This window comes from Labeo rohita, chromosome 19, assembly GCF_022985175.1.
Source record: "Labeo rohita strain BAU-BD-2019 chromosome 19, IGBB_LRoh.1.0, whole genome shotgun sequence".
NCBI lineage: Eukaryota > Metazoa > Chordata > Actinopteri > Cypriniformes > Cyprinidae > Labeo > Labeo rohita.
In genome coordinates, this window is record NC_066887.1 from 29,683,615 (window position 1) to 29,704,604 (window position 20,990).

General features: G+C 34.2%; 2 protein-coding genes across 3 annotated transcripts; both read right to left on the bottom strand.

The window, feature by feature from the left end:
- Positions 1 to 73: 73 nt before the first annotated feature.
- Positions 74 to 5,780, bottom strand: tpi1a (triosephosphate isomerase 1a). The gene is made up of 7 exons (XM_051137712.1): positions 5,617 to 5,780; positions 2,706 to 2,829; positions 2,515 to 2,599; positions 2,253 to 2,385; positions 1,961 to 2,046; positions 1,256 to 1,343; positions 74 to 612 (listed from the first exon to the last, which is right to left on the bottom strand). Exons 1-7 carry the CDS (start codon positions 5,726 to 5,728, stop codon positions 494 to 496), a joined length of 747 nt encoding a protein of 248 aa, XP_050993669.1. The 5' UTR covers positions 5,729 to 5,780; the 3' UTR covers positions 74 to 493.
- A 3,253-nt stretch (positions 5,781 to 9,033) lies between these two features.
- gnb3b (guanine nucleotide binding protein (G protein), beta polypeptide 3b) lies at positions 9,034 to 20,235 on the bottom strand. 2 transcript variants are annotated; one of them, XM_051135972.1, is made up of 9 exons: positions 19,267 to 20,235; positions 16,712 to 16,802; positions 16,383 to 16,528; positions 15,380 to 15,443; positions 14,483 to 14,639; positions 14,335 to 14,401; positions 12,733 to 12,934; positions 12,342 to 12,558; positions 9,034 to 9,863 (listed from the first exon to the last, which is right to left on the bottom strand). In XM_051135972.1, exons 2-9 carry the CDS (start codon positions 16,766 to 16,768, stop codon positions 9,757 to 9,759), a joined length of 1,017 nt encoding a protein of 338 aa, XP_050991929.1. In that variant the 5' UTR covers positions 16,769 to 16,802; positions 19,267 to 20,235; the 3' UTR covers positions 9,034 to 9,756. The 2 variants fall into 2 exon arrangements, with proteins under 2 accessions (XP_050991929.1, XP_050991928.1); XM_051135971.1 differs by lacking the exon at positions 19,267 to 20,235 and adding an exon at positions 19,106 to 19,260.
- Positions 20,236 to 20,990: the final 755 nt, after the last annotated feature.

A 20,990-nucleotide genomic window follows, 5' to 3' on the forward strand; every position in this document is an offset into this window, starting at 1 on the left:
CATTTATGTCAGTGATTAAATAAAAAAAAAAAAAAAAAAAAAAAAAACAGACCAAAAGAAAACAGTACAAGCAGACAGGACAAATATGTTTTTAATTTTCTACCGAGGTAGTCATTTCTACAGATAAAGTGCTCATTAAGTCACTACAAACTGAGTTAAGCATTCAACGCTGGTCTTGTAAGTTAATCAGTGTGGAGAATCCAGTATGTTACGATTTCAAGTAGTGTGCTCTGGAAGTGCATAGACAACACAGTAGTTTACTCGAGTGCAGCAGCAAATAACAAACTAACATGCCCAAGCTCTCTATTACTTAGGAAGGGAGTTGATGTTAATATTTCAGTCCAATAACCCAACCCAATCATTTAACAAGCAGCTGAGCAAAAGCAATACAACCACAAATACACTTTCAGACCTGCTGGAATGACAACAACAAGCTGGTATACACTGATTGGGCAGTGCAGCGGTTTTAGACCATCAAAATGGCTGGGCATCTCTATGAGCGGGCATTTATGATGTCAACAAACTCTGGCTTAAGGGAAGCACCTCCAACCAGGAAGCCATCAACGTCAGGCTGGCCTGCAAGCTCTTTGCAGTTTCCCCCAGTAACAGAGCCTGTGAAATGTGGAGAGAAGAATATAACCACTGAGTTACAAAGAGAGCAACACCAAAAGCTTAGTGAATATTCGGATCACGTTAGCACTCCAGATTACTTTGGGGATGCGTTTTGTGTCTTTTGCAAGAATAAAATAATTGGTGTGTGCAGACTACATGTAAAGACACTTTTTTTTGACTTTTTATATGCAACCTACAGACAGTCTTGTCAGAGAACAGAGCTCATATTCGGTTTTCAAATATTTCTGAATGACTTATAAAGTAAATATTGTGTAAAACAAGAGTTTCAATAGCAATTCCAGTTGGATAACCAGTACAGCATGGCGCTAGCAATGAGAAGGCAGCTGATTTGATTTCCAGGTAATGCATGCAATGATTAAATGCATACGCTGAAGTTGCTTTGGATAATAATAATGCATAACTTGATGCATAAATATGAAGGTAATCTTTCTGCTTTCAGTAAATTGCATCATGCACACACATTCTCCCAAACTTCTTATGTGTTCCACAGATGAAGGAAGGTCATAGGGATTTGGGGTGATATGAGCTGAGCAAATGACCTATTTATGGCCTTAGAGTGAACTATTTCTTTAAGGCCACTCAGAATTGAACAGACAGGATGCTTTGAACAATGCAGACTCACCTCCGTAGATGATGCGCAAAGAGTCGGCTACTGCATCCGACACATTTGCCCTCAGCCAACCTCGCAGCTTCTCATGCACCTCCTGAGCCTGCAGCACACAAATGACTCTGAAGACCTCATTTGAAATAATCTGGTGTGTGTACACTATTGCACTCTTAAAAGGGGGTTTTCAAAGCAAAGATCCATTTTAGGTTCCTCAAAGAACCATTCAGTGAACAGTTCTTTTAAAAAAAAAAAAAAAAACATTCTTAGTGTAAAGAACATTTTAATGATCTGAAGATTCTATTTTCACTACAAAAAGAAACTTTTGTGAAATGGAAAAGTTCCATGGGACCTTCATGGAATCATCAGTGCCAATAAAGTCACATGGACTATTTCAATGATTCCTTTTTGGGCCTTGAACGTGGTAGTTGCGTTGCTGTCTATGCAGGGTCAGAAAACTCCTGATTTCATCAAAATATCTTAAATTGTTTTCCAAAGATGAACAAAGGTCTTACGGGTTTGGAACCACATAAGGGTGAGTAATTAATGACAGAATTTTCATTTTTGGTGAACTATCCCTTTAAGAGCAACACTTATCATTAAACACATTACTACTCATGTTTTTTTTTATATGCATTTAATAAACCTGAAATGAGAGCAATCAAACCTGGTATTGCCGATGAAACATAAAATGATTGATGAATCGTGTAAATATAGATTTACCTGATCAGGTGTGGCAGTTTTGCCAGTACCAATGGCCCACACTGGTTCATATGCTAAAACCACACGACTCCAGTCCTTCACATTGTCTATAAAATATAGAAATACATCATGGCATTTAGTGTTTCATATGCATGAACAGGGACCCAGAACATTTAAAAACCCATGTTCAGCACATGAGAATTTCATAAAAACCATCAAAATTAATAAGTCAAAATGCCAGCTTAGCATATCTTCTGACAATGAAAAATGTTAAAATCACATATTTGATATCAGATTTCTGTTTTTAAATGACCTGCAATGACTTTGGTCTGTTCAAACACCACGTCCTCAGTGGTTCCAGCTTCTCTTTCCTCTAGTTTCTCCCCAATGCAGGCGATCACACCCAAATCGTTCTCTAGGCAATGAGCCACCTTCTGGCCAATCAGCTGCAGAGCACGTCAGCCAATCAGAATCAAACAAGAGTTGAATGCAGAATAGCACAAATATGCATCAATACGAGGCCTGAATTTCATCACAAAGAAAAGCAAAGACATAAAAGGCTCCTACTGAAATACCTCGTCGCTCTCGCCAAACACATGACGCCTCTCCGAGTGGCCCAGAATCACCCAGTCGATGCCGCAGTCTTTAATCATCGCTGGGCTAAAGCGGAGAAGAAAAGGAGAGAACGTGAAATATGCTTTTAGGGTTTTGACAGTGATTAATGGTTGTTCATAAAACTATAAAAGATACCAATGAGCACATATACCTGATCTCCCCGGTGAAGGCTCCTTTGGGTACCTTATAGCAGTTCTGGGCGGCCACACCGATCCTCTGGTCCAGTTTAGATCTCACGTAATCGAGATAGATGGACGGTGCGCCACACACCACCTCTAAGCAATGAAGACAAAGCCACTGTTATGATGATAAATGATTATGAAAGACAGCATGACCACTTTTAAATGAAAAGTTCACACAAAAACAAAACATTCGTCATCATTTACTCACCCTCAAGTCATAGTTTTTGTGTGAAATGTTTCTTTCTTTATTTTTATTTTTCCCCCCTGCATTTGTTAGATATTTTTCTCCAGGTAGAATGGGAACAAATTCTGGAAAAATTCTCACAATTCCATGTTTAAAATTCTGTTTATATCTTGCAATTCTGACTTTTTTCTCTGAATTCTGAGTTTTCATCTTGCAGTTCTGTTTTTTAGTTTCTGCCATGCAACTTTTTATCTTGCATGTTTTCTTCTCGAGTTTATATCTCACAATTCAGACTTTTTTTTCTTACAACTGTGCATTTACAGCTCACAATTCTGAGTCTACAAAAAAACAGAAATCAAATATTAATTTAGAACTGCAAGAAAAATGAGCTTCCATAGCAAACCATTTATTTAACAATTATTTATTTATTTAACAATTATTTTTATGCATTTTTGTGCATATGAGACAACTATGAGGAAGAACAAATATAGAGGCCCAAAAATTGTAAATTAATAATGCTTTCTACAGCAAGCCTGTGAAAAATTTGTTTTTGAAAAGTGAATAACACATAACTGTAAAGACAAGAAATAATATAAGAAAAACATTGTATCAACTTTTTTTTGTGAAATATATTTATTATTATTATTATTTATTTTATTTCACTTTATTATTATTATTATTATTATTATTATTACTATCATTATTTTTTTTTCGACTATCTCTGAATTTATTAAATATTTTTCCCCAGAATGGGAACAAATCATTTGGCGGACAATTATTTTAAGCATGGGAAATATGGGAATTTTTATGCATATAGAACAAATATGCATACAAGACAAATATAGAGTCTGTAGGACCACAAATTGTAAACTAAAATATTTTTAGCTAATAAGTATTTTAATGTAAAAAAAATAAAATAATATAATTAAAAAAATTAATACTGATTCCAAGCTTTTGAATGGTATAGAGTACAATGTTACAAAAGCTTGTTATTTCATATAAATGCTGATCTTCGGATCTTTCTATTCAGCAAAGAATCCTGAAAAAAAAATGTGCTCAACTGTTTTAAATGTTAATAATAATAATAAATATTTATTGAACAGCAAATCAACATATTAGAATGATTTCTGTAGGAAATTGAAGACTGGAGTAATGCTGCTGAAAGTTTAGCTTTGATCACAGGAATATATTCAAAAAGAAAACTTATTTTAAATAGTAAAAATATTTCACAATTTTATTGTTTTTACTATACTTTGGATAAAATAAATGCAGGCTTGGTGAGCAGAAGAGACTTCTTAAAAAAAAAAAAAATCTTACTGTCCAAAAACTTTTGATGGGTGGTGTGTGACAAATATATGATATACGGGACGGACAGGACAAACATAGGGTCTGTAAGACCAAAAATGATCAATTAATAATGAAGCTTTCTACAGCAAGCCTGTGAAAAATTTGTTTTTGAAAAATGAATAACACATGACTGTAAAGACAAGAAATAATATAAGAAAAACATTGTATTAACTTTTTTTTTTTGTGAAATATATTATTATTATTTATTTTATTTCACTTTATTATTATTATTATTAATAATTTTTTGACTATCTCTGAATTTATTAAATATTTTTCCCCAGAATGGGAACAAATCATTTGGCTGACAATTATTTTAAACATGGGAAATATGGGAATTTTTATGCATATAGGACAAATATGGGATGTACGGGACAAGACAAATATAGAGTCTGTAGGACCACAAATTGTAAGCTAAAAAATTTTTAGCTAATAAGTATTTTAATGTAAAAAAATAAAATAAAATAAATAAAAAAATTACACTGACTCCAAGCTTTTGAATGGTATAGAGTACAATGTTACAAAAGCTTGTTATTTTATATAAATGCTGATCTTTTGATCTTTCTATTCACCAAAGAATCCTGAAAAAAAAAAAAAACATGCTCAACTGTTTTAAATGTTAATAATAATAATAAATATTTATTGAACAGCAAATCAACATATTAGAATGATTTCTAAAGGAAATTGAGCACTGGAGTAATGCTGCTGAAAATTTAGCTTTGATCATAGGAATAAATTACATTTTAAATATATTCAAACAGAAAACTGTTATTTTAAATAGTAAAAATATTTCACAATTTTATTTTAAATAAATGCAGGCTTGGTGAGCAGAAGAGACAGAAAAAAAAAAAACATTTAAAAATCTTACTGTCCAAACACTTTTGACGAGAGTGTGTGACAAATAAATAATAAATATGATATACGTGACGGACAGGACAAATATAGAGTCTGTAGGACCAAAAATGATCAATTAATAATGAAGCTTTCTACAGCAGGCCTATGAAAAATGGCCTATGTCTGCGTTTTTTATGAAATATAATACTGTGATGACATGCAATAATATAAGAAAATCAACTGTATATCAATATAAACTAGTTTCATATTCAAGTTTCTAAGTAATTTGTATGTAAAAAACAGTTCAAACATGCAAGTCATGTATGTCCACATGAGCCTCCATCCATTTAAAGTGTCACGTGACGTCACGTATAAAAGCGTCTCTGATGCTTCTAAACAACTTTATCGATTAGCTAATAATAAAATACATTGGACTAACCTGTTAAATTACAAAATGAAATACTTTCTGCCTAATATTCTTTCTAGTAAACACATAGCATCAAATGAACGCAATGGACCTGTTTCATCGTTGAGGCTGGCCGTGTTCAAGGTCATTATGAGCTCGCCCAGGCTCTCTTTATCGCCGTTCATTTTCCAGTTTCCCCCGACGAAGAATTTTCTTGAGGACATTTTTGCAGAACAAACCGAGCGGACAAAACGCACCGACTGCAGTATAATCGCTCTCGTTGGAGAACTTCCGAATGCTACTATGGAGAAGGCTTACTTATAAATATTCATGAAGAAGCGCCCTGGCATTGGAAGATTGCAAGAAACGTCATGACGACGTAATTAATATTCATGAGGTAACGCCACGCCAAAAGCGCAATGCCAGCGCATTCTTTTGCTGGGAAATCAGCTCCGTGGAACGTAAGCTTATTTAGCAATAATAACAATATTTAATCCTAATCAGCTAAACGTTAGGATTACTGAGCAGTCAAAATTCTTGAAATCTGTTTACTATTAGCTGCATAGAAGGACTGAATGGATTTTAAACGAATATGGATGTATTTACAACGAGGCCCAAGTTTGAGAAGCTGAATGAAATGTTGCATTTACAAAACAAATTACATTTTCTATGTTATCCAGCATGATTTAAGAATGTTCCAAAAGACATTTTGTACTTCAAATGAAGCAAGTAATCTGACCTTCACATGGTCAGTGGCATTTGCAAAATGACCTTTATTTATTTATTTGTTCAAAATGTTTCATGTCATTTTAAAGTAACAGCTTTATGGGCCACAGAATTGGTTCAAAGGCAAAGTTGGAAACATCTTGAAAAAAAGTGTCTTTTTCCACAAATTTTGTTCGTATGTAAATTAATGTCCAAGGTATGCATTTCTAGTCATTGTGCAGTTAATTCTCATATTGTATTTTCAGAATGTTTTGGAATATTTGTCCTCTTCCCACAGTAACACAGTAATATATAATCTAATAAGAAGGGTTACATTGACCTATTAAGATTTTGCTTACATCTACATTGTAAATAAATAAATAAATAAATATATTTCTATTTTATTCAAACGTTTTTAGAGGTAAATCAATAATAGTTACAATTTTAACAATATTTCAAGTGTGATTTATGAGATTTGGTGTATTTTGAATCCAGTTTTTCTTTGTAAAAGGCTAAAAGTTGATCATACTGATTTCAAAGTTATAAGTTCATTAGTTTGAATATACAATGAACCAAACACTATCATAGCATCTATATTTGATAACTCAGTATACTTTATTTTTGACAAAACATCCCATGTTTTGGTCGTGACAGCACATTTTTGGTAGTGGCCGCATCACATTACAGAATTTTAACTTGCATACTAAAACTAACCAAAAAAATGAAACTTACAAACTAAATTTAAAAAAATAACTGTACTAAAATTTTGTTTATTTTAATAATCCAAATAAAGGATTATGTGTTCCCTTTTTTCACTACCGAAACAATGATGACATGTTACGGTAGCGACTGTTTTATGGGATAACACCCAAAAATACAAAGATGTCACTACCGAAACTCCACCAAATATTTCGGTCGTGCCTGTTGTAGCTGTAACAATTTTTGATAGTTTTGAGCCCAGCTCAAAGACACTAATCAGCACATGGTTAGCTAGCACAGTTCTGAACAGCTGTACACACATAAAAACTAATTGTTATGGAATAACTTCCAAAAAAATGTTTAATTATAGAAAAATGGTGTTTGGTAGTGACTTTCTTTAAAGTTACACACAGATTTTTCATTTTTCTTTTTAACACATTTACCTCATCATGAGTAGATACTCATCATAAACTTCGGGGAGTAGTTAAAATCAGTCTCAGCAAATGGACTAAAACTTACACTGTTTTGGTAATGACATGAAAATGCATGACAAATTTTATATATGTATGTATGTATGTATATATATATATAAAAGTTTCATAATTTACAAAGAAATACAAAATAAGTATTTTTTAAACTTTACTTGAAAAAAAAAAAAAATCCAAAATATAATTTTAATTGTCTTAGGGTTTGGAATATCCCCCTCCCAATTGCAAGTTCCCACTAAATGATGATTTTTTATATATTAAGTTTACTGATATTTTAAAAATTATAGTTGGTTTCAATAGATAATTAAAGGATCATAGTAAACATCTAAGATTTGAATACTTAAATGCTTTTAAATGTGTTTTTTGGTTGTGGGACAGCAGTTTGCACCAATTCTGTAGAATGGCCCATATATGAAATCAAGTCCATATAATTATTTTCACATTTAAATGCAACCCAGGACCACAAAATCAGTCATAAGAGTCCATTTCAATTGATGTGTGGTTTGTTAGGATAGGACAAAGTTTGGTTGAGATACAACTATTTGAATATCTGGAATCTGAGGGTGCAAAACAATCAAAATACTGAGAAAATTGCCTTTAAAGTTGTCCATATGAATTTCTTAGCAATGCATATTACTAATCAAAATTTAAGTTTTGATATATTTACGGTAGGAAATTAACAAAATATCTATATGGGACATGATCTTAATAATCTAATAATTTTTTGCACAAAAGAAAAATCTAATTTTTGACCCATATGATGTATTTTTGGCTATTGCTACAAATATACCCTTGCTACTTAAGACATAAAATTAATTATGTACAACATTAGGAGATTTATAGCCATTCCGAATGCTGTTGCACTCCATGTGTGTCTATATCATGGCTTATATTTTAAGCTATTATTCAATGCAGTTCATTTTGTAATGCACTTTTTTACAATGTGGAACAGCTTTATATGTCATATATTTTGTCTTCTTTCTCATTTCACAGCCAAAGCAGAGTCACAGACTTCATCAAGAATAGGGACTTTAGTCAGTTACTTTTCTGTGGGTCCTTGCTGACGTTTCTAAGGAAAAAGCTCTACTGAAAGTGGATTAGACTAAGTCTCACGTCCTCCGTCTTAAGTGAAAGAAAAAACAACTGCCTGATCTACTTTCTCAAGGTGACTGAGATTGCATTGGGTGATAATATACTTAAAGCAATTAGGTGTACAATGTGACTTCACAAAGGAACTAAAAGCCTCTGACTTGGTTAGCAAATTGCCATCAATTCTGACTAAATATTCATGGACACTTCGCCTGGGCTGATGTTGCATAGCAGTGTAGCTTGAAACGTCATTCTTTCTAACTATTATAAATTTATACTGCAGTTAAGCTTTCCAAAAACATAGTTTTGTGGCCTAATTTACATTTCAGACATTAGATTTACTTTTGTATAATCTTTTCTTCTACGATTGATTCTTTAATGCAGAAGTCCCCAATGCAAACATTTCTGTCCAGCAAAGACATTTGCACAATAAAATTATTTATTCAGTTACAAAGTAACAGTGCTAAGATCAGCAGTTTCAAATTATGTTATGAATTCTTTTAAATGCCCTAAAAACATAAAACAGATACACACAGCACACACTAAAATATTGTTTAATGCAGAACACTACGTTTATTAGAAAGTTGTTTGAGTAACCACTGCAATATTCAAGAGGAACTGTTTTGTTTGTAAAAGTTCTACAAAAAGATGAAAGACGTAAATACAGACATTTAATCTTTTAGCATAACTTGTCATTCTGGGGGCTTTGGGAATTTGCTAAAAATTAAAATACAACTATATGCCAAATTAAAGTTGTCACCATCATCAAAGAGCCATAAAATCAGATCTCAGACAGTCATTGTGGTTGTTGGGAAAAGTCACTGTACATTTTCTTCTGCATTCTATTGCCATGTCTAATAAATAAAAATATTCATCCAAATTTTTATCTAATGATGAGGATTTTGAATGGACAAAAATATGTAATACTATATTTTAAATTCTTAAATGATTATTAATTTACCTCATTTTTAAGATGTTAAAAACACTATCATTTTAAGTCAACGTATCGTTGTTGTGAGATGTTAACATTAATGCAATCCTGAGTTAGTTGCAACTTACATTTTTACATTAAATATTGCATTTATATATTCTAATGAAAACCAGTCTTCCAGAAATCCCACACGTACAGGTGGACCATTGCGTGTTTATGTGTGTGAGAATCTTTGTTGCTTAGAAATGGATGTGTTCTCATCCTCTCTCTCAACATTTACTCATCCTTTCTTTCTCATACTCTTTCTTATTATCATTCTCATCTTGTCTCAAGGTCCAACTCAGTTCCAAATCTTCAAGAAGCTGTCCCATGAGCCGGTGCAAACACACATGCCATCTTCCGGTACTCCGGTGCAGCTCACCCTGTTGTCGTGGCCAGACAACACGCCTACAAGAAAGGAAGAAAGTAAGTGAGACTATGAATTTGACAGCACTATGTTAATTGTTAATATGTGATGAAAAGGAAGTAGCAACTGATCTTTTCTACTGTATTATGAAATACAGCCGAGTACAATAGATTACTGAAAAAGAAAAAGGGTGATTGTATGCATAGCATGTTTATTGGATATTGAGATGTTGCTGTGGCATTTAAAAGTGGAGGCAGATGAACACAAGCTCGCAATGGTAGGATTTAAATGAACTAAATGATAGGAGAAGACCTCCTTACATCACCGAAAAAAGAAGTCTGACACTTTCTTTGGAAGATCAAGTTTTGATATTTTGATTAAATATTACAAGGCGCAAATAAAAAGTGAAATGGATTGCGTGGATTAACTGTTCACAATAATATCTATAGGATGGATTTAGAAAACAGATACGGTGAATTTTCATTTAATTTCAGCAAAGAATAGTTCACCCAGTGTTGCCAGGTCTGTGGTTTTCCTGCAGAATCGGGCTGCTTTAACACTGTTGCCACGGGTTGTTTTTGATGTCTGTGGGTTGAAGCGACCCCAATAATGTCATATTTAGCCCGAAATACGAATTTACCAGGGGGAACCCTGACAAAACAAATGCGATTTAAAAGAGAAGTCCACTTCCAGAACAAAAATTTACAGATAATGTACTCACCCCCTTGTCATCCAAGATGTTTATGTCTTTCTTTCTTTAGTCGTATAGAAATTATGTTTTTTAAGGAAAATATTTCAGCTTTTTTCTTCATATAATGGATTTCTATGGTGCCCTGATTTTGAACTTCCAAGATGCAGTTTAAATGCGGCTTCAAATGATCCCAAATGTGTTTGTAAACAATCCCAGCCAAGCAAGAAGTGTCTTATCTAGTGAAACGATAGGTTATTTACATAAAAATAATACAATTTATATACTTTTTAATGTCAAATGCTCGTCTTGGCTTGCTCTGCCTGAATTTTTTCAGGTTAATGACAGTTAGGGTATATCAAAAAACTCCCATTTCATGTTCTCCATCAACTTCAAAATCGTCCTATATCACTGTTTTTACCTTTTTTGTTAAGGGTGTTTGATCTTCTTTGCATGTTCACTTTGCAAAGACTGGGTCGGTAGCGATGCAGGGATGTAGGATGATTGTGAAATGATTTTTGAAGTTGAGGGAGAAAATACGTTATGAGTTTTTCGACATACCCTAACTGTCTTGAAAATAACCAATTGTTTCGCTAGATAAGACCCTTCTTACTCGTTTACAACCGCATTTGGGATCGTTTGAAGCCGCATTTAAACTGCATTTTGGAAGTTCAAACTCGGGGCACCATAGAAGTCCATTATATGGAGAAAAATGCTGAAATGTTTTCTTTAAAAAAAAAATTTCTTTGCAACTGAAGAAAGAAAGAAACATCTTGGATGACAAGGGGGTGAGTACATTATCTGTAAATTTTTGTTCTGGAAGTGGACTTCTCCTTTAAATGCGATTGGGCTAGTTTTCAGTAGCAAGTGGGTGGGTTTTGTTATGAAAACCTGGCAACCCTGAGTTCACCCAAAAGTGAATTGTCTTGAAAATAAACTCGCCCTCAGGCCATCCAAGATGTAGATGAGTTTGTTTTTTCATAGAAACAGATTTGAAGAAATTTAGCATTACATCACTTGCTCACCAATGGATTCTCTGCAGTGAATAGGTACCAAACAGCTGATAAAAACATCCGCAAGTAATCCACACAACTATCACTTAATGTCTGCTAAAGTGAAAAGCAGTGGGTTTGTAAGAAACATATCCAACGTTGAGGTGTTTTAACTTTAATCCATCACTTCTATCCAAAATATGAGTCCATAATTCATAATAACTCTTCCTCCAGTGAAAAGGTCCATTCCCTGTCCATCAACATATCTGTTTTTGCTTGTAAATTGTGCTTGTTCTCTGCATATTCCTCTCCTGATTTAGGTGTTTTCACTAGAGAAAGCAATACTATGGATAGAGGACTCATATTTTAGCCAGAAGCAATGGTTTAAAGTTAAAATGCCACAATGGTGGATTTGTTTCTTATAAACACACAGCTTTTCACTTTAAAATAAATTAATTAATGGACTGAAGTGGTGTGGATTATTTGTGGGTTATTGTGATGTTTATATCAGCTGTTTGGACTCTCATTCTGATGGCACCCATTCACTGCAGAAGATCCATTGATGAGCAAGTGATGCTATATTTCTCCAAATCTGTTTTGATTAAAAATCTTGGATGATCTCAGGGTGAATATATTTTTTAAGCAAATTTTCATCTTTGGCCGCACTGTTAACACAAGTGTTAGTGTATTAATACTCAGAAATCGGCTACATTGAGAATAGCTGATTGGTGGAGTTGCCAAGATGGCTGTTAAGTGATTTTATCCTTCAAATGGACTTTGCTCCTGCTTATTCAGCATTAATGATTCATTCCATCTGCGACTGCTTTCTTTCAACTCACCCACTTTCTCGCCTTTTAGCGAGTCCCAAATATTGCAGTTGAAGTCGTCGTAACCAGCAAAGATGAGGCGACCAGACATGGAGAGAGCCAGTGATGTTACGCCGCTGTTCAGGGCGGCATCCTGGTAACTGATCACTTCTTGATCGGCACGAAGGTCATACATTTTGCATGTGCAGTCATCCGAGCCAGTGATAATCGCATTGGCGCTAGGGTAGAACTTAAGAAAGAGGAAGTTTGATGAATACATTTCGGTTTGTGATAAAATTGGAAGGACTCAAATGTTTGAAACTGTTAGAAGGTTGGCTTCATTAATGAGGAAGCCAGAAAATAACTGTGATGCCCTCTTTTGCATTTTCCCGGTACTGCATCAAACATTTCATGTTTAACTCACTGAAATGGCGTTGATGTCACTCGTGTGGCCCTGGAAGGTTTGCTTGCACTGGCCATCTCTGATGTCCCACAGCTTGGCCAGGGAGTCGCAAGCACCAGAAACAAAGGTGTTCATGTCCGGAGACAGAGACAGACACATGCAGTCGCCAACATGGTTCAGGAAAACTGTCTTCTGCTTTCCAGTCTCCAAATCCCACAATGCACTGGGGGAAAAAAAATGCCATTTTCACACAAAATGTTATATAACTTAGCTGGCTCCTACTTCCATGCAATTACAACAAAAGGAGACTGAACTTTTCAAGCTTTAAAAGAAATGTCAAAACACTTTAAAAAGATCATAAAAGTGCTGTTTTCTGTACGCAAAGACTGACATTTACATTTCACCTAATATCACCTTAAGCTGGTTACTGTGGCTGTGTCGAACAGTCACAGAAGTCTCTTCTGCTCACCAAGCCTGCATTTATTTGATCCAAAATACCACAAAAGCAGTAATATTGTGAATTATTTTTAATTTATTAAAATATTGTTTTTTAAAATAACTGCTTTCTATTTGAATATGTTTTAAAATGTAATTTACTCCTGTTATCAAAGCTACATTTTCAGCATCATTACTCCAGTCTTTGGTGTAACATGATCCTTCAGAAATCATTCTAATTTGCTGATTTGCTGTTCAATAATTTTTACAATTTTATTATTATTATTATAATCAATATTTAAAACAGTTTAGTAATTTTTTTCAGGATTCTCTGATGAATAGAAAGATCCAAAGATCAACATTTATCTGAAATAAAAATCTTTTGTAATATATACACTATACCATTCAAAAAGCTTGGAGTCTGTATCTTTTTGGGAAAGAAATGATAGAAATTACTATTTTTTTATGTAGCAATAATGCTTTAAATTGGTTAAAAGTGATGATAAAGACATTTATAATGTTACAGAAGATTTCTATTTCAGATAAATGCTGTTCTTCTGAACATTCTATTTATCAAAGAAATCTGGAAAAATTCTACAAATCTGTTTTCAACATAGTAATAATAATAAATGTTTTTTGAGCAGCAAATCAGAATATTTAGAATATATAGAATGATTTCTAAAGGATCAATGAGTAATGATGCTAAAAATTCATATAAATAAATTACATTTTAAAATATATTCATATAGTAAACAGTTATTTTAAAGAGTACAAACATTTCAGAATTGAACTATTTTTGCTGTTCTTTGAATCAAATAAATGCAGGCTTGGTGAGCAGAAGAGACTTCTTTAAAAAAAACATAAAAACTTTTGACTGGTAGTGTACATATCTACTTCTGTCATGAATTCGCCAAGAAGAATTGAGATGTCAGTCAACTAGATTCTGTTCCTTACGTTTAAGCTATTGTATGACATCTGAAGGCTTGGAATAACATTACATGGCATCATATGGATGACTTTTATTGTACTTTCATGGCACTTTTGTGTTTTTTATTTAAAGTGTATTCAGAATATTTAAAAGAAAAATCACTTTTGTGTTCAACAATACCTACAAAAGTTTATAACTAAATACATTTTTTAACATTTGGGTGAACTGTCCCTTTAAATATAAAATATACATGCACTAACCATGTGGTATCACCAGAGGAGGTTAGAATCTCTGTGTCACTGAGGAAGCGTGCACAGGACAAGTAACCTGTGAAAAATAGATAACAGCCACTTAACCAAAAGCATGCAAGAAAGTATAGATGCTCCACTGATTTATATACTTATGTACCTGTGTGAGCATCCAATTCTTTCACGGTCTTGATTACAGGTGTCTTCAAGTTGTAGACAGTACACATGTTGTCCAGACCACCGCTGGCCACGAGGTTTCCAGAAGGAGCATATGCACAGGTCATCACCCATGAGGACTTGAGGGGAACAGCATTGACCTAAAGAAAGAGGCAAATATTAAAACCTTTCCTTGAACATATTCTGATTTAAAGTCAAAGGTAGTGTCATTTCAGCACTACAAGTGTGTTTTGAAAGACCTGATAAAAACTGTCAAAACAAGTCATTCTGACAACAACACATTGACCCAGTGGCTTTCGTTTACCATGCTTAAGTGCAAATTTGTGCATTGAACTTAAGTATTAAAATGTATTCTAAATGCGCACAAATTTTAGAAGTAACTATAACCATACAAATGCAAAAATCACGTACTATAGGGTATGTTTGCACTTGTTTAGAGAAACACACAGTTAGTATTGCTTAAAACAAACTTGATTTTTTGGGAAATCAACAAACAGATGACTTAATTCTAGGCGTTTCTGCTATGAACTTTGATAGGAGAAAGTATGTTCACAACACAAACTGCAGACTTCTCCTTTTCTCCTGTTTAAATGGCCATTTTTATCCTGACATTTGCAACTCTTATACATTTATTTCCTGAAATGTATAACGTTGACTTGCATAGTTACAGTATCTGCTATATTTAAAAATGAGAAATCAAATTCACTATTCTAGCAGCTCAAAATAGGCAACGTTTATTTTTTAAGCTGAGAACAAAAGAGTAGGCGACAGTTGCATAGTGCAAAATATTAATACTCAGCTGACATATAATATAGCTTAAATATATTTATATATGATTCTCATTTTCCATAAAAAGTATATTTGAGGCAGTCACGCTCACCTTGTTTCCAGAGTGAGAATCCCAAATTAGTAGTTTGCCATCCTGTGATGCACTGACCATTAGCCTAAAGACGCCAATGGAAGACAGGGAAGAAAGACTAGTAAGACAACATGACGTACTATTTCATATATTTCACCCCTTATTGTATTTTTTAGTTTTGAAATCTAGCAAACATACTGATTTAATGTGCACCGAAATTTAGAGGCAACTGTTGTGAGTGCATTAAAGGAGAAATCCACTTGACAAGATGAGCGTTTGAGATTAAAGAGTATTTAAATTGTATTTTTTTAATGAAAATAACCGATCGTTTTGCTAGATAACACCCTTCTTCCTCGGTTAGGATTGCATTTAGGATCGTTTGAAGCGGCATTTAAACTGCATTTTGAAAGTTCAAACTCGGGCACCATAATTTCTAATGGATTCCAAAAATTTATGCTTTTCAGAGCTGTTTGTTTTTGCTGTATGTGCAGTTTCTTAAATACAGTGAGGCTTAAGTCTGTTTAAGGCCACTGACCCTGATAATTGATCTAACTAAGAATTAGCTAATTCAAGGTGACCACATGGTGCAGTTGACTCTGTGTAAAAGCTATTAACCTGCTTGAGCAGATCACATGACAGCAAAGGGCAACAGGTAAACCGATATAATTCCCTTTTTGTCAGTTACATCATTTTTTTATTCCTTTAAATTACTTTTGGAGGCTAAAATGATAAATGTTTCCAGGACCGATACCGATTATTACAGATCAAGTAGACTGGCAACCGATATATATGTCTGGTGTAAAAATGAAAATTAATGTCAACATTAAGAATAACAAGGGCTCTGTCAAAAACTTCCTTTAAATGCATTTTAAAAAATTTCGGCAAATCAGTTTTGAAAATGACCGATAACCATAAAAATGCTTAATATCGGTGCCGATGATCGACCCCTAATTACCGAACACTTCAGTGCAGTATAACCCAGTATAATGATTTGATTTGATTTGACCCAGACTAATGTTCTCACTTGTTGTCTGTACTCCAATGCATAGCATAGATTTTAGCCAGATGGCCTTTGAGGGTCCTCCTGGTCTTGAGTTGGACCCGAGGGGCCGGAGCCACCCCAGAAGCGGCAGAGGCCATGTCTGTGTCACCTACTGCTTTACGAGCCGCCTAGAACAGCAACAAATATTTTATATTAGTTTTTATTATTAATTATATAAATAGAAATTGAACAGATAGAGATAACTAGCATTTTCATGAGCACTTTGCATTAGGATGTTGTTATAATGGTGTTCTTCCACTGTTTTATTGTGAAAATACAAAAACTGTATAAGAACTTTATAGCAGCCTCACCTCGATCTGTGTCTTCAGGGCTTCGGCCTCCTTTTTCATCTGCTCCATTTCACCCATGGCTGCTGCTGATTGGGGTTCTTACCAACACAAGCTGAAAGCAATCAGAAAGTAAACATTAAATCAAAATAAAACATTCTACTCAATAAAGGTCTTATATATATTAAAATAAAAGTAAATAATAAATAAACGTTGTACGTAAGAATAAACCCTGAACTAGGCCTTGTATGAGACTATTACAGACAGTGTTGCCACGTCCATGGTTATCCCACAGAATCAGGTTATTTATTTATTTTTTTTCAGTCTGTGACCCCCTGAAAAGCTATTTAGAAAAAACACAATTGGAATATTTTTTGGGTTGCAATTGAGGTGGTTTTGTTTCAGAAATCTGGCAACCCTGAATACAACATCAGACACTTGGAAGCATTTTAATTAGGGTTGCAAAGGGGTGGAAATTTCCTGATAAATTTCCAGAAACTTTCCTAAAATCTCTGGAAGATTCCAAAAAATCCTGAAAAGTTTCTGAAATTTACTGGAAATTTGACACCTTTTGCAACCCTAATTTTAATAATATTGAATACTTATGATTTGACCTATTGTTGACAAATACTGAAACCTGACTTTGATTTGAAGAAAAACCTCCCACCCACTCATAAAACACGTAATTGGGCAACAATTAGTCCTGAACTTTACATAAAATGTCTCAAAATGCAAGTTCTTAAAACCTGCTTGGTAGACAGTAATGCTGAATACAGATTTGCACTTAAAAAAATTGTCTGTCATTTATGAGTTTAGTAATGCTAGCTACCAAATTCTAATGATATGTGAATCTGTTATTTGAATTTCAAATTCTAATATTGATATTCAAAAAATGAAAGAATTCCAAATTCCAAAATGAGCGCCAAATCCACCGATCCTTCAAAACTAAAACAGTCATATTCAAGCTTTTCCTTTTGTATTATAAAGCAAAATACATGTGCAGTTATGAAACAATGCAAATAAAAAAGTACCAAACTGTGAAATAAGACATGTGGAACCAAAAACTTGGTAATCTGTAACTGAACGTCTAATCAAACGTCTTGAGATCTGTAATCTGTTTAAAACAAAAGATTTTGTTTTTTGCAGATGTCTCAACTTATTATAAAAATATTTGTCACTAGTCTACCACCGTCTCTGTGGGAGGCCAGCAGAAATGACGAGGAATTATCAGCCTTGTTGTGCTACAGAAATCCTAATGAACTTAACTGATGGTTAAGTAGAGCCAGGTTCTAGAAACTAATCTGCAAAATTTAGTTTTGCATTGTTTTGTCGATGGTTAAATTATATGCTAAAATAGTTTGGAAATTACTCTGTGATCTGTGTTCAGCTCGTGATAAAAGCTGTTGTTTTATTGATGTCGAGGAGGGCTAGAAGAAAGGTCTAAGGCCCTGCAGGAGCTGTCGGGGGTGGCTTATCAAATCTCCTGTTATCCGATTACCGACGGCTCTTTACTATGGGATCAGGTGCGACCTGGGGTGGGAAGATCAAAGACAAAACACAAGGAAAAGAGGGAAGAAACGACGTACGTCTTGGCTGTGATCTTCCATATATATGTGATGGATTGTAAATGGTTCAAGATGAAATAAGACCGGATGAAACTCAAGATTTCTAAAGTTTGTTTAATTATTTGCTCAAGCATTAGCTTTAGCATTAGGTTAATCCTGCAAAGAACCAAATGTGCAAACTTTGCACCATTATGATCTGTTTAGAAATAAAAAACAAAACTGTAAACATTTTTCCTTTCAGTCTTTCTACCATTGTTATTTCAGTATCATTTAGATTTTGAATGCATTTTGTTATATTTTCTGCTTTCAATTTTATTTTTATTTCTGTTTTAGTTTGATATTTTAGCACGTTGAGCAACATTTTCGTTATTTCAAGAACAAAAAATCTTTTTTACGGTTTTAGTTCAATATAATAACCCGGTTTTCTATTTCAAAATTTCATGTTACATTTAATGCATTACTTGCAGTTTCTTTGCAATTATTTGTAAAATTTACTAGCAATTTGAGTAAGAATTGTTTTTACAAAATGTTTATCAGTGTACAGGAATGCATCAATATAACAGCTAAAAAATGTTACTACAACCACAGATTCCTCAATTGCTTGATGCATTTTTTTTGTATTTATGCATTTTTTAAGCATTATTAAATTTGCAAATTAATCTGTCAAGATAGTGTGTTCCAGGAAAAAGTGGACTATGATAAACAAAAATTAAAATGCATTTCCATGCATGCTAAGTTAAAAAAAACCCTGCGTTTAAAGGATATAACATTTCGTAATGCACAAGGTTTGCATTGGTTTAGCCATTCGCAGTCCCTGCAAACTACTCAATGACCAAACTAACAACAAACTCACCTTTCTACCCAAAAACTGCTTATTTTCGTCTGTATAACTCCAGAGTCTCTTTCTCTGTACCAGTCTCTATTTTGCTTAGTCCGCAAGACAGCTCTTCATTCGTCTTTCTCTTTCTCTCTGTGCCTCCCACAGGTTCCCCCAACAGACTGGATGCAACTTACCTGTGGAAAAACTCTCTCTTTCTCTTCCCCGTCTGCGAGAGAGGACAGATGAGGATTGGAGGGGATGAAGGAGATCAGGGATGAAAGGATAAGCCCAAAGATGGGCACAGAAAGGGTGAGGGAGAGAGAAAGAGAGAGAGGGAATGGGGAGGGCGTGGAACAGGTAAACCGATTGGAATGGAAAATCAGGTTATGAGGTCGAAAGACAAGGCAAGAGTGAGCACCGAAAGCAGAGGACAGAGGAAGCGATGGATAGGGTGTGGCTTGAACAAAAATATGGTTGGTTCCCGAAGAACATCTTCTTATGGCGTTCTCAGCATTGGTTCTAACAGCCATTTTGGAGTAATATGGGCATTTCGGTCTTGTTTTTACACTTGATGTGTGGTTTCTAAAAGGGTCATTGGTGTAGTTTGGTGAACGCTTGATAGGACAAGGCCTGTTCTTTGGCTTGGGGTTGAGGGGTTTGAGTTGGTTTGTCAGAGCTAATGAGTTGAGCTCGTCTAATCAGGTTCTAAGTGGATATCCGGGGAATTGGCAATCCCGTTAAGGAATTAGAGCAGGTGAATCCGTGGAGCAGACGTCACGGGTGACACAAAGGAAAGTGAGGAAACTGCTGAAAGTTATGATGATAAGATGGTTATATTCTCACTGTTATAATGGACAATATGATTTTATATTTAATCTTATATGATATATTCAATTTCCCAACTTTGAGGGAAGTAAGAATAAGAAAGAATGAGATTTGTCTTTGTGAAGGTTCAATAGCAAGCATTAGGAAGCACCAGTTAACCCATATCATACAGAAAATGAGAATAAAATATAGTTCATCTATATTTTTAATGTTTTAATGTTTTAAATCTATAATATACCGAATTAAGGTTTGCAACAACAGATATTGACGATAAAACCCCATCCTGGACCATACTTTGAAGAGCTAATGGATCTCATTTACAAGTTAAACATGCCAAGAAGGGTTTATCTTCTCAATCTGTGTTGTAGGTAACTGCAAGTCTATGGCACTGAGGCCATTTTCCCTTAAAATCCTCCTAACAGGTTGATGCAAGTTCATTTGAGGCAATGTTAAATCGTACCATACTAGGGACGTAACCGTATTATCAATATCGTGGTATCGCGAAAACTTGATGACCATGATGATATGAAGCAACAGGTTTTCAGAACAAAAAGTGTAGGTTTTAAAATATATTGAAATGTCTTATTCTAATATAAAATAACTAATATAAAAAAGTTGTGTTTTGGTCAATTATGCATTGACATGGTATCTGTCAAACAAACTAAGACCGAAAGCACAAAATAGCTTAATCCCTTCATCAAGTCTGTTTCAAAGTGAAGTCCGCACTTCGTTCAGGCTATCAACTTGTGATCCAGTGTTTTCTGTGCCTTAGAGTGGCTCAGTGAATGAATGCAGTGAACTCATTTATTGCGTGTGCTGTGAGTTTAATGTGCATTTGGGAACGCAATGCCCACCAGTTATGCTTCATTTTCGTGAGAGATGATTACAGCATTTCACTAGATTTGTAGTGAGATGTGTTTTGTAAGCCTATTTTCACTGAAGCTGGAGTTTTCTGTCAAAATAAAAGCTTTATTGCCATTTAAAAGTTTAAAAGTGCAGTATGAATTACTGACAGCTAGCAGTTTAAATGGGTAATGCTACTGCAGCCCAAAAATGAAAATATCTCTTTCAAGTGTAGATATTTGGAAGTCTT